At 34.6% G+C, this 12,561-nt stretch overlaps 1 protein-coding gene across 1 annotated transcript; it reads left to right on the top strand.

The window, feature by feature from the left end:
- The first annotated feature begins 2,310 nt into the window (after nucleotides 1-2,310).
- tgm5l (transglutaminase 5, like) lies at nucleotides 2,311-11,943 on the top strand. The gene is made up of 14 exons (XM_007253297.3): nucleotides 2,311-2,407; nucleotides 2,699-2,878; nucleotides 3,624-3,857; nucleotides 4,334-4,452; nucleotides 5,028-5,156; nucleotides 5,374-5,551; nucleotides 5,647-5,782; nucleotides 6,661-6,764; nucleotides 6,945-7,184; nucleotides 7,996-8,025; nucleotides 8,152-8,361; nucleotides 8,553-8,710; nucleotides 9,651-9,787; nucleotides 11,468-11,943. The coding sequence occupies exons 1-14, from the start codon at nucleotides 2,401-2,403 to the stop codon at nucleotides 11,616-11,618; spliced, it is 2,013 nt and encodes a 670-aa protein (XP_007253359.3). The 5' UTR covers nucleotides 2,311-2,400; the 3' UTR covers nucleotides 11,619-11,943.
- The last annotated feature ends 618 nt before the right edge of the window (nucleotides 11,944-12,561 follow it).

Raw genomic sequence — 12,561 nt, 5'->3', positions numbered from 1 at the left:
TACATTAATTACAAATACTACCAGATTTACTGTATTATAGCAGAAAAAATAATTGATATCCAACTGGAACATGTTCAAGTGCTCAACTGCCACACCTCAGTGCTAGCTATGTACTTTTCCCCCCACATCACTTTTTTTCTTCTGATCTGTCTGGGCTTGTAGATTCACACCGTGCCTCAGAGCTTTGGAAAAAGTGTTGCGTCTGATGACAAAATGCGTAATTACTGATTCGATATGGTGTCATTCTGAGAGGGCAGGGTCCATCAGTATTGAGTGAAACTGAGAACTCACGCAAGGGATGGAAATACAAAATCCAAGAGTTTAACAGAACAATCCCAATAAAGTTCTGATTGGTGAGTAATGCCCTGTCATTGAGTGCACTACAGCACTTTAATACACAGTTTATGGTACTTCTATACTCACTGATTCACTAATACCATTCCACTTGGCCACTGGTAGTTAGTCCTGCAGTATCCCTGCAATAACACACCCAGTTGTGTCAGCAAATCCTTTTTAATAATGTTAGGGACATAGCCTTGTAATTTAACCTGCAGAGGAGCACAAAGAAGGAGTGTCTGGAACATTTAAAATATTACTCTTTCAGTGGAACTGCAGAACCCATAAAATTAATACATATCATTAAACAGCTTCAATTCTACACCAAAGACAATCAGCAAAAACATGGTTAATGTATTTTGTTTGCTTTATTAGTTTCACACTCGATCAAAGAAGCTAACATGTTAAACAAACATCAGCTAGCATTGTGCTACTGCAAGACTAAACTTGCACACATTCGCCATTTGTTTTTATTAAGCTGAAAGAGTCAGTCAAACTAATTAAAATATGTATTTTTTGACACTAAAATAGCAAAAGGATAGGTTTACTTCTGTTTTAGCTATGTAGTGTAGTGTTTATTTACTTTAAGATTGGGTAATGTAGTTGGTTAAAAAAAAAGCTACCTACTTTTCTTCACCTGTTTCAGTTCAAAACTAAATAAAGAAGTTAACTTGCCTTTGCTAATTGTTTAATTTACATTTGGGGTCAGAATAAGCAAAAAAGTCTGAGACAGAATTTAAATAAATAAAAGCTCTGGAAAAAAATAAGAGACCACTTGAGTTTCTTTGATTTTACCAAATTGAAAACCTTACAAGCCATCAAACCAAGCTGAACTGCTTAAATTTTTTGCATAAAGTTATCCAAAAGTAGTGTGTAAGACTGGTAGAGGAGAACATGCCAAGATACAAGAAAACTACATATTTCCACCACATATTGATTTCTCTTAAAACTTTATGAATATGAACTTGTTTTCTTTGCATTATTTGAGGTCTGAAAGTTCTGCATCTTTTTAGTTATTTTAGCCATTTCTCATTTTCTGCAAATAAATGCTCTTAATGACAATATTTTTATTTGGAATTTGGGAGGAATGTTGTCCGTAGTTTATAGCAAATAGCAAAATCTGAAAAAAAAATATTTAAAAACTGAAGTGATCTTTTATTTCTTCTACAGAACTGTATATATATATTTATTATTTATTTATACATTTATTTATTTCCTTGGTAGGTAGTATGGATCTCATACATTTCATGCTGTTTTCTGCATAGAATGGCCTGGAACTAATTCCAAAATAGTTGGAACAAGGGCCATTTGTGGCAATTTAGATTACAGATCCACATATGCAAAGGATTACTTTGGCAAACCTTTTTTTTTTTTTTTTTTTTTTACAATAATAGTAAATACGGATTTACATTGCACTTAAAACATTACAGTGCAAAAAAAGAAGCCTTATGTTCAAGATGACATCTTTTCCACAGGCATCAATGCTTTTTTCAACAAAGCAATGTAAAACCACATGCTGCACACATTACAAAGGCATGGCTGTGGAAGAAGAGGGTGTGGGTACTTGACTGGCCTGCCTGCCATCCTGACTTGTCCCCAATGGAGAAAATGTGGGGAATGTTCTAAAGAAATAGGACAACAATGAGTCTGTACAGTTGCACACTTGAAGATATGTTTGTAGTGTTAAATTGTTGTAAAAAGAAATAAGTTAATGCTTTATCTTGAGCATTTTCTAAACCATCCCATTTTTCTGGGATTAGGGGTTATATATTGGAATAATTAATTTAAGGCCCCACCTGGAGCCACCTTGCTACTCCACCTTTGTTTGTGGGTGTGAGTTGTGATGGAGAACTATTATTCACCCTGAAACAGTTGCACTGAATCGTGAGACTACAGAACGATTTGTACTATGACTGCTTGTAGTGGCATTTAGTGAAACTGGTTTTGTCAGCTGATAAACGTCTTTGGAGCTTTCACTCTCAAGGGAGTGGCAGTGAGGTATATAAGGGGAGAGAACATAAGCGGTGTTTAGAATCAGTGGTAAAGACTGAACACAAGACTGACATGGACGGTAAGCTTCTGCTATTCTCTCCTGTGTATTAATATATCAGTGTTTATACTCTTTTTAAATGTTATTTAAGGATGTATCTACATTGTATATGTTGTGAAAATTATACAGAAACGCTCAACAATTATGATAACACCCGTTAAAAGAAAAAGACTTTACTAGTTGCATGCACTGTTTAAATAGATTAAATAGATTCATGGTTTTCTGCTCTAACTGTTTTATAATGTATTGTAGCTGTAACTGTTTTCTACTGCATTGTCACAGATGTGATTTTTCTTTTTTATTTGTGTACAGCCTTGAGAGTCCAGTATGCAAACCTGGAGCTGGTAGAAAACCAGCAGCTTCATAAAACAGAAGGTTTGAGCTCTACTGCAGCTCTGGTGGTGAGGAGAGGACTGCCCTTTAAATTCACTGTGGTTTTCAATAGACCCTACAGGCCAAACAGAGATGCTCTCATCCTCAGAGTGGAGCTCGGTATGCTTTTTTTTTTTTTTTTTTAAATCGGAATCAATTGTGGTCTGAATGTAGCCATATATGAATTTTACCTGTTTTGTTCATTTCATAGTATCCATAGTTAAAAGTAACCTAATCCAGGATTTCGAGTTTCATAACACTGCACACGTCCAACATATGTAATATCCAGATAGCATTGAAGATTGAGTATCACAATATTATTAAATAATAGTCACACAGTCTTTTTTTATGTAGTTGATTTTTCAAAGCATGCTACAAGGCTATATATATATATATATATATTTACTATAATTAAAAGAAGATTATGACCTCTAGTTTCTAAACTTTCCCATGCTAGACTTAAACCCAGCTGTGCTCATAATTAAAATAAAAAATACTTTGTGTGTTTTTAAACCTTTAAACTTTTCAATTTTCAGCAAGTCTATTGATATATATGATGTCTACACAATGCTAATTGGTGGAAAATAGTATATACTGGTATTAGATGTTAGCCTTGTTTGCTCTACATTGCTAAAGAAGCAAACTTTGATCAACTGTGTGAAAAAAGAAACAGATGTTGATGTTAATGACATTTCTGGTTGGCTTATAATGATTATCAGAAAGTGCCCATAATAAAATCTGCAGACTGATAGATCTCCAGTCACAGGGTTGCTCTGCCGTGCTCAGTATATGCAGTCTCTTCACGTTTGCATCCATGAGCTTCTTCATCCATATAACCCCTCTCGGTTTTCTTTCATCCCTGCAGATCGTCTTTATAATGATATTCCCATCACATACTCCAAAGACTCCTCTCAGTCCCAGTGGGCTGCGTATTTCCAGCAGAGTTCACTGGACTCTGGAAAGACTTCAGTCTGCGTGAACTGTCCTGCCAACGCCCCGGTCGGGGTCTACCAACTCCAGCTGTTGCTGATGTCATCCGCAGGTCCATACAGTTTCAAGGTGGGCCAGTTCGCCCTGCTCTGCAACCCGTGGTGCCCTGGTGAGTTTTAGATTTCTTGATTTTTCCGAAATGCTTTGATTGTTGAGAATTTACAGGATACAGCACATGACTTAAACTCTTGAACTGTATTATTATTTCACATAAATGATGTTACATAATTTGAAGAATTTGGAGCATTTTGATTGTTCGATTTATTGTGAAATTCTGACACAGTTTTGCAAAAATTATGAAATGAACAAAAAGCAAAAAACAACAAAAATGGAGATGCAAGATTTTTTTGTGTGACCCTTTCTATCAGCAAATTCATCATAAAAGTTTAACATTTTATTAAAATAAATTGAAATCAAATAAAAATCTACCCACTTTTCATGTCAGCAATTATTTATAAGAATCTTTGAATCCACATACAGGTCTTTGAGGGTTCAGAGATAATATTATTAGACATATGAAACTTTAGTTGCCAGGTAATGTTGCATGATGCTTAAAGAGTTTGTTTTTGTGTTTTTTTGTTTTAGCTGATTCTGTCTACGTTCCTGATGAGTCTCAGAGGGAAGAATATGTGAGAAATGACTTTGGTCTGCTGTATCAGGGCACAGCCAAAAACATCAACTTCCGACCCTGGAGCTTTGATCAGGTCTGAACATCTCCAGTGTTGGACTTTTAGTAATACGTCAGTGTCACATTTAAATTTTACAGTAGATACTAGCAGCCCTTTTCCATGTTTTTTGTGTATTTTTAACTGAAGTGAAGAAATCATGAAGTGTTGTGGAATGTGACGTCTTGTGGTCTGTTCCAGCTTATTGAGAGTGTTTTAAAAATGTTAACAACATTTTGAGAAGGTTCCAGCAAGGTTAGCCTTAAATGTTACAGAAATAATGTTCCTGGAATGTTCTAAAAACGTGTGATTTAATAAAGGTTTGCATCACAATATTATTAGGACGTTTCTCACATAATGCTCCCAGCTAGAAGAATATTGATACAAAGTTACATTCCCAAATCTAAAAATGAAAGCACTGACACAAGTAGGTTGCGAAATGTTATAAGAATGTTTAAATATGTTAAATGCAAATGTTCTAAGAACATTTACAAAACTTGACAGGTTGAATATTAATAGAACATTAACTGTTATCTTCAGAAAACATTTTACTAAGCAAAAGTGGTTAGCTTGGGGTGGTGCATTATAGTAATATGTTTTTGTTGTTTTTACAGTATGAAAGGGGTATTCTGGACATCTGTATGATGATGCTGCAGGTGAGCAATGAACACAAAGCAAACTGGAGGAGTGATTATCTGAGTCGGGCTGATCCTGTTTACATCAGCAGAGTGATCTCAGCTATGGTAAGCAACTCATCATTCTTCTATCTCTGTTTTTTTCCTTCTAAACACTCTTAAAAATAAAGTTCTTAGCTTGGGTATAAAGTTCTTGGATCAGTTGGATCACCTTTTTGTTATGCAATTAAATTTGGGGGGCTTATTTTTACACTTTAAGGAAAAGATTCTAAATTAAAGCCACTGATTGTATGTGTACTGAGAGTGTATTTTTTTTAATACACAGATAAACAGTAGTGATGACTGCGGTGTGCTGCTGGGAAACTGGTCAGAAGACTACACTGGTGGTGTCCACCCTTCAGAGTGGTCCGGGAGTGGAGAGATTCTGAGGCAGTGGGCTCAGACCCGCTTCAGTCCGGTCAAATACGGACAGTGCTGGGTTTTCGCTGGTGTCATGTGCACAGGTAATGAATGTTAAATATGTTAAACTTCAGGGATGATATTAAAGTTTTTTTTTTTTTGTAAAACAAGCAAAAAAACAACTGTGTGTGTATTTTAGTGATGAGAGTCCTCGGCATCCCAACTCGTGTGGTCACAAACTATGATTCAGCTCACGACACTAACGGGAACCTGGTGATTGAGGAGTTTTACACTGAAACTGGGGAAAAGCTGCCACGTGGTCAGGATTCCATCTGGTGAGTTGAGTCTCTCATCACCAAACAACTCTATTTCCAGCAGCATCTGTGATATATATAGTTCTACCTTAAGAAGGAATGTAGTGTAATATGATAATATGTTAGTAATATTATCCAGTTGCCAAAATTATTCTAATTAGGGCTGTGTATTGCCAAAAACTTGGCGATGTGATACATATCACGATACATAGATTATGAGTCAATATAGTGTGATACTGTAACCAAGGTGATATATTGTGTTTTGTTCAAATTGTTCAAAATGTATAAAAATCAAAAAGAAAGCTACTATAAAAACCACAATGTCATGTTTATATATATTTATGCAATCAGAACAGTGGTTTCTAACAACAGGGCACAACACTGCCATCTAGTGGGCAGGATTTATACACAACACAAAATGAACCACTTTCTAACACTAATCTCTACAGTACTGCAAAAGAAAACATTGCAATATTATGTATATGATGCTAGTGATCTTTAGCTTTTCCAATAAAAATATAGGTACTAAAACCTTTAAATGATTTAATAAAAACAAAAGCATAGAGTATAATACAGCTATATTATCCTCATATTTAAAAAGTAGTTATGACATTAATAAACAGATAAACAGATTATATTCAGATTACCTGATTAGCAATGTCTGTTATTATATAGTTACAAATACTGTAATAAATACTGTATAAATTAAATATTACTACATACGTTCTAATGTCTTTTTTTTTAACTGTTTATAATTTTGCAGTCCGAACTATTTGTTATTGAATGCAATACCACATTCAATACACATTCAGCATTATTTATTTATTAATAACAGTTTGGACAGAAATGTGCTGTTTATATCTTATGTAGATCTGTGTATGATCTGTTGCTCTTTGCAGGAACTTCCACGTGTGGGTGGAATGCTGGATGAAGAGGGCAGATCTGGGAGGAAGTTTTGATGGCTGGCAAGTTCTTGACCCCACACCACAGGAGAGAAGTGGAGGTCAGTCCAGTCCTACTTTCATGCACTGTACATTTGCAGAAGCTTGCTGCATTTATTTATCTGTGGAATAATTTACAAGTTTATGTAAGTGATATGTGCGAATGTGAGAAACCTTCAACTTTATAAAACAATTAAAAGTGATTTAGAGTGTTTTCTGCATTTTTCCTTTTTTCCTGACAGGGATGTACAGGTGCGGGCCTGCCCCGGTGAAAGCGATTCGGGAGCGGCGGATGGGCATGCCCTTTGACATCCCATTCATCTATGCTGAAGTTAACGCTGATGTGCGAGTGTGTATTGTGCGCCAGGGGCAAGTGTTGAGCTACTCCACAGACACAGGCAGAGTGGGATCACTCATTTGCACCAAGAGCATTGGCTCCAACCGCCCACAGGACATCACCTCCACCTACAAATATGGCAAAGGTGAGAGACAGAGACAAAGAGAAGCAAAGAATAAGAGCACTGAAAGAGGATGGAAGGGATGGAGCTTTGTTAAAAAAAAATTATTATGTGTAAATGCATGAAAAGCATATCAGTCAGTGCAGTTGATATTACAAGTTAACATATTTGTTAAAGACGTACAAATACGATATATAGTAAAAAAAAAAATACAAAAATATATGTATAACATACATTAGGTTTAAATTACTTGTATATAGATGTGCAGCAGTTGTCAGCAGATATCACTTGGATGTAGATGTTCTGATGCATCTTCAGTTCATACGTACATGATCAAGAACATAGTTTGCACCCAGAAGGAAATGTCTTATTACATAGCTAAACATAATTTTTTTTTAAGGTAAGGGATACAATTTGTAATATATATATTTTTTTCTGAAATTAGCTAAATTAAGATTATTTGAAAATGTGTGGGATGCTATTGGACGCTCTATCAATACTCCACCCCTACAAAAAAAAATCTACAGAAGCTGTTTGAGAATATTCAAAAGCTGTATGAGATGGATTATAAAAGGACGCCATTAGGAACCTCTACAACTCTGTCTGGAGATTTCTGACATTTATTACACATCACTATTGAATGTGTAGCTAAATAATTATTGCACATATCAGTCTAAATATTTATTAATTATTATTATTGTTCCCTTGTTTCTGTTAACCTTTATCTTTCTTCCACTTAGCCTTGCAATCTGACACTTCCTTCCTTCCTTTTTATTTATTTATTTTTTTGCATTTTGTCAGATACGTTGTTAAGTATCCAATTATTTTCTTTCAGGGTCCACACCAGCTGTGGCAACCAGCAGCAGTAAGTACTGCCCTGTCCTACTTTACTATTTCATTAACACTGTGTTTTTTTGATATATTGTTTAATAATTATAATGAAACTCAGCTAAACAGTAAATAATCTCTGTCTTTGTATCTTTGTATGAAGGATCAGCTGAAGGTCTCTCTGTGATGCTGACTCTTCTTAAAGCACCTGTGATGGGAGGAAGCATCTCCTTCTCTGTCACTGTCACTAACAAAGAGAACACCCCAAAAACAGTGAGGGAGCACGTGAACGCTCAGGCAAAGAGCTATAACCACACCCCATCTGATGCATTCTGGGAAGCCCATAACACCATTCAGCTTGCTCCTAATGAAAGTATGTTTTATAAAATGAATATTGTCAGTGTCATAATAGAACTTTAATATGTATTAATGTAACAGGATTTTATTACAATATTCTGTACCTGTTCTATTGAGCCGTTCCTCATAAATGTTCTCGTAATATGAAGTGCAGCTGACAGTTTAAAAAAAATGATGTATTAAAAATGATGTTTTCCTGCTCTTCAGGTAAGGTGCTGCAGCACCAGATCTCCTACAGCCGCTACGCAGGGCTGGGGGATGGGCAACTAGTCAACCTAGCTGCTGTTGTAATGGACGTGGCAACTCAGGAGAGCATCCTGGCTTCTGAAGAGTTCAACCTCAGCAGCCCTGTCATCAACATACGGGTATGGCAGCCAAAAAACAAACAAATAATATATTAAAATAACAAATTTAACTTAATGTAAAAGAGGACATTATCAAAATACTGTCTTTTCAAAACTAAAAAAACAGAGCATATCATATTAAGCATTCTTCATATTAATCACACTTTAGAGTACAAATAAATCATAACTTAATAAAGTAATAACTTTTTATTTTTCAGCCATGGACACGTTGTCGTGACAGGGTGGACAATTTTAAGGAAAATTTAGATTTAGATTGTCCTTGTTGTGTTTCAAAGATACATTTAGGTTTTCTGAAGTATTTTAAATACATAGTACAAAATACAAAATATGACAATGTGCTAAATATTAGGTGAAATTAATATTATTAATTGTGAAACTGCAGCAAATGTCTTCAGTCCCTTAAAAAAAATAAAACGTATCAAGGTTGTGATGTCACTGATGTCAAAGGCTACTTTCTTAAAGGGGCGGGGTGACAGGGAATTCCTGGACACCTTTACATTAAATAGCTTTATATTTTATATGAGAATAGCTAAATGACTAAACTCTAATGAACCTCCATTATTTAAAAGAAAAAGTCTACAAACTTTATTTTTGTTATTTAACCACCTAAAATAGCATTGAATGACAAAACAACAACCCACACATCAAAGAAAATGGTATAAAATGTACAAAAAGTACTGTAAAGTGAGGGTTAACTTTGCTCCATATTTGTAATAATGTGTTCATTCAGAGTAAAACTTGAAAATATATTTATACACTTTTATAAGTACCAAACTTGCAGGTGCATTTTCCAGTTGTTGAAAAATTGCTCATACCGGTCACTAAATAAAGATACGTAATTAAAAATTCAACAATGGGTTAGTCAGAGTGTTTATACACGAATGCATACAAAACCTCTCTGGCCTTGTACCAAGATCTTTTTTTTTTTTTTTTTTTACAGATTGCAGATGAGGTCTCCATCGTTGCCCAAAGGCAGCAGGTTGCTATGGTGACATTCTCCAATTCGTTCTCGGAGCCTGTGAGTGGAGTGTTGACCGTGGTTGGTGCTGGCCTGCTGGACGACAAAGTGCTCTTCAAGTACGTGAAGATCTTTTTTGGCTTCGCTTTCATTTCAGTGCAGCTCAATCTACTTTCATTCTGTTCTGATTGTGGCTCAGATTTTCAGACACTCTGTAACAGTGAGGTTATCTCAGATCTTACAGCAACATGTGAAAATGCTGCTCTCTGGACCATCCTGATGTGCAGCACTTATACACAGCACTCCTCAGCCCCCTCTGGTGCAGTTAGATTCACTGTTGTAGAAAAAGCAGTCAAAGCAGTCTGATCTAGTCTGGTACTGTTTCTGCATTCTAGGCAGTGAGTTCTTTGTTACTGTGTCAAACGACAGGTAAAACAACAAAACTGCCAATTAGAGAGGCCTTACGCCTCTTCTGTCTGCCGCCCACTAAATATAAACTATAATGTACTGTACAATGTTCTTAGGTGTGGTGACTGACTCAGGGTTAAGATATTTAAAGCATTGTATGATGTGTGTGAAACATCTTATAGGTCAGATAGCATTCATTTGTCTGGTATTTGTGATGTAACTGCTGTTCGTGTATTACATTTTATTACATACATGCACATGTATACCAAAAATAGAGCAGATTAAATTTAACTTGACCATTTTCTGGCCTTCTTTTATTTGTTAGAATTTATTAGAAGTGACAGTCTGTACATGTTAGGACTTATAGATATGTCTGGTGAGAATGTGTAATTACACTGAGCTTGTGGTACAGTACTTTTTTTTATTTTATTTTTTTTATAAATGTTAATTCTAGCTATTTTTATTGAGGACCAAGACGTACACTCTCCTTTAGGTTCATCAGCTTGCTTCAGTTTTAATTCAGCATTTTTATTTTTGTGGTTTATTAATGCTTGTGTGCATAAGCAGACAAAGATTGGGTTCCTAGTAACTCCATGTAGTCCAATCAGTGCAATTAGCAGTATCACAGCTGCTCGGGGGTTCAGCAAAAGCTGTTTCTGGGTGGTTCAGGGTGGTTTGATGGTGGATGCCTGGGGACATGCACACCTTTGCTGAAGAGAGTAGAGAGAGGAAGGGAGGTTATAGGGTGGTGGGTGTGACATTGTTTAACCCAAGGGTGGAGTGAGAGAGGAAGGAAACAGTCCCATGTATGGGCTGTGTGGAATTTGGACATTTAGCTTCTTTATTTTAAAGGTAAAGTCAGGTTTTGGCAAAAACAAAACATTTTATATATCTTATTCACTTTTATAACTCTTTATTTTTGTTTTTAAGTATCATTGTGTAGGTTCATTTAATTTACAAAAAAATAAATTAGTTTAAACTGAATCTTTATTACTTAGTATGCATAGCACAAAATATTGCTGATACTTATATTTCACTAGGTGATTCCCTAGGATTCACATTTTACTACTCATAAATAAAGCATTAAAAATTCTCGTAACAATCTGCTGTAATACATTTTGTGTATTTATCCTTATATTATGAAGTACAACTTCATAATATACACCAACACAATATACACCAACACAATTGTATTTTTACAGTGTACTTTAAATTTCAAATCAAATCTGCACTACTCATACAGTATTCTATTACAAAATGTCCACAATACAGCTTACAATCAGGAGTTCAGGAGGACAATTTACACTTGTTGCAATCCTGTGATCCTGTATTAACTGCCTCTCTGCCTTCTATCATTTCTAACCTCTCCTGATCTTTATTTGTGTGTGCAGTGTTGCTCTTCAGCCTGGAGAGAGCATGGAGATCCCAGTTAACTTCACTCCAAAGCTGGCAGGAGTCAAGATGCTGCACGCGAGTCTGAAGCTGAATGACAGTGCTGCTGTTATCCGTGGCTTCAGAACCATCACAGTCCAATCAGCATAATGATGAAGATGATTAGCCTTTCATCAGAGTCGAGCACTGTTAGATGTAAACATTGTACTTGAACTGTAACTGCACTGGAGGTATTTGTCATATAATTACTCTTGAAATTTATATTATTTATTTATCCTTTGTAAAAGTTGTGGCTAATTAAAAAAAACATTAATATTTATAATAATATTCATAGTGAATCTATTACTGAGCATGTATGTTATGTTTTAATTGTCTTTGTTTTTCAAAAATGTATAGTTTCATTTGAGCTGGTCTTTTTTTATGTTGTTTTGGAATGTCAAATAAGTATTAAATATTTACATTTTTGTCAACACGCCATATTGTAATGTTGTAATTCTGTACTTTTATTATGAGCCTGCACATAGATAATGGCAAATTCAGGTTGTAAACTCTTTATTTTATTTAATGAGAAAAAAATGTTATTATTTATTAGTTTATTATTGCTAATTATTTTTATTTTAAGTGCCTTTGTAAATAAAGTAATATAAGTACATTTACATTTTTTAGGTAAAATAAGGAAATATATATATATATATATATATATATATATATATATATATATATATATATATATATATATATATATACCATTTCTTACTTTTGAGAGAAATCTGTTTTTCTTATTTTACCTAAAAAATGTAAATGTGCTTATATTACTTTATATATGAAGGCATTTCGTAAATAAAGTAATATTTTCCATAGCTGTGTATATATATAATATATAATATATGTATAAAAAAATTAAAAGACCACTTCAGTTTCTGAATCAGTTTCTCTTATTTTACTATTTATAGGTATACATTTGTGTAAAAAGAACATGAAATAACAAAAAAGATGCAGAGCTTTCAGACCTCAAATAATGCAAAGAAAACAAGTTCATATTCATAAAGATTTAAGTTCAGAAATCAATATTTGGTGGAATAACCCTGGTTTT

Source organism: Astyanax mexicanus, chromosome 5 (genome assembly GCF_023375975.1).
Source record: "Astyanax mexicanus isolate ESR-SI-001 chromosome 5, AstMex3_surface, whole genome shotgun sequence".
In the NCBI taxonomy this organism is placed as follows: Eukaryota; Metazoa; Chordata; class Actinopteri; order Characiformes; family Acestrorhamphidae; genus Astyanax; species Astyanax mexicanus.
The sequence above is the reverse complement of the archived record's forward strand: the minus strand, read 5'-3'. Positions and strand labels throughout refer to the sequence as shown.

What these genes read in the sequence shown, in the direction of transcription:
- tgm5l (XM_007253297.3), top strand. An exon ending in CGCTGGTGTCATGTGCACAG is followed by an intron (nt 5,552 to 5,646) that starts GTAATGAATGTT and finishes TGTGTATTTTAG; the next exon opens with TGATGAGAGTCCTCGGCATC. An exon ending in GCCCTGTCATCAACATACGG is followed by an intron (nt 8,711 to 9,650) that starts GTATGGCAGCCA and finishes TTTTTTTTACAG; the next exon opens with ATTGCAGATGAGGTCTCCAT.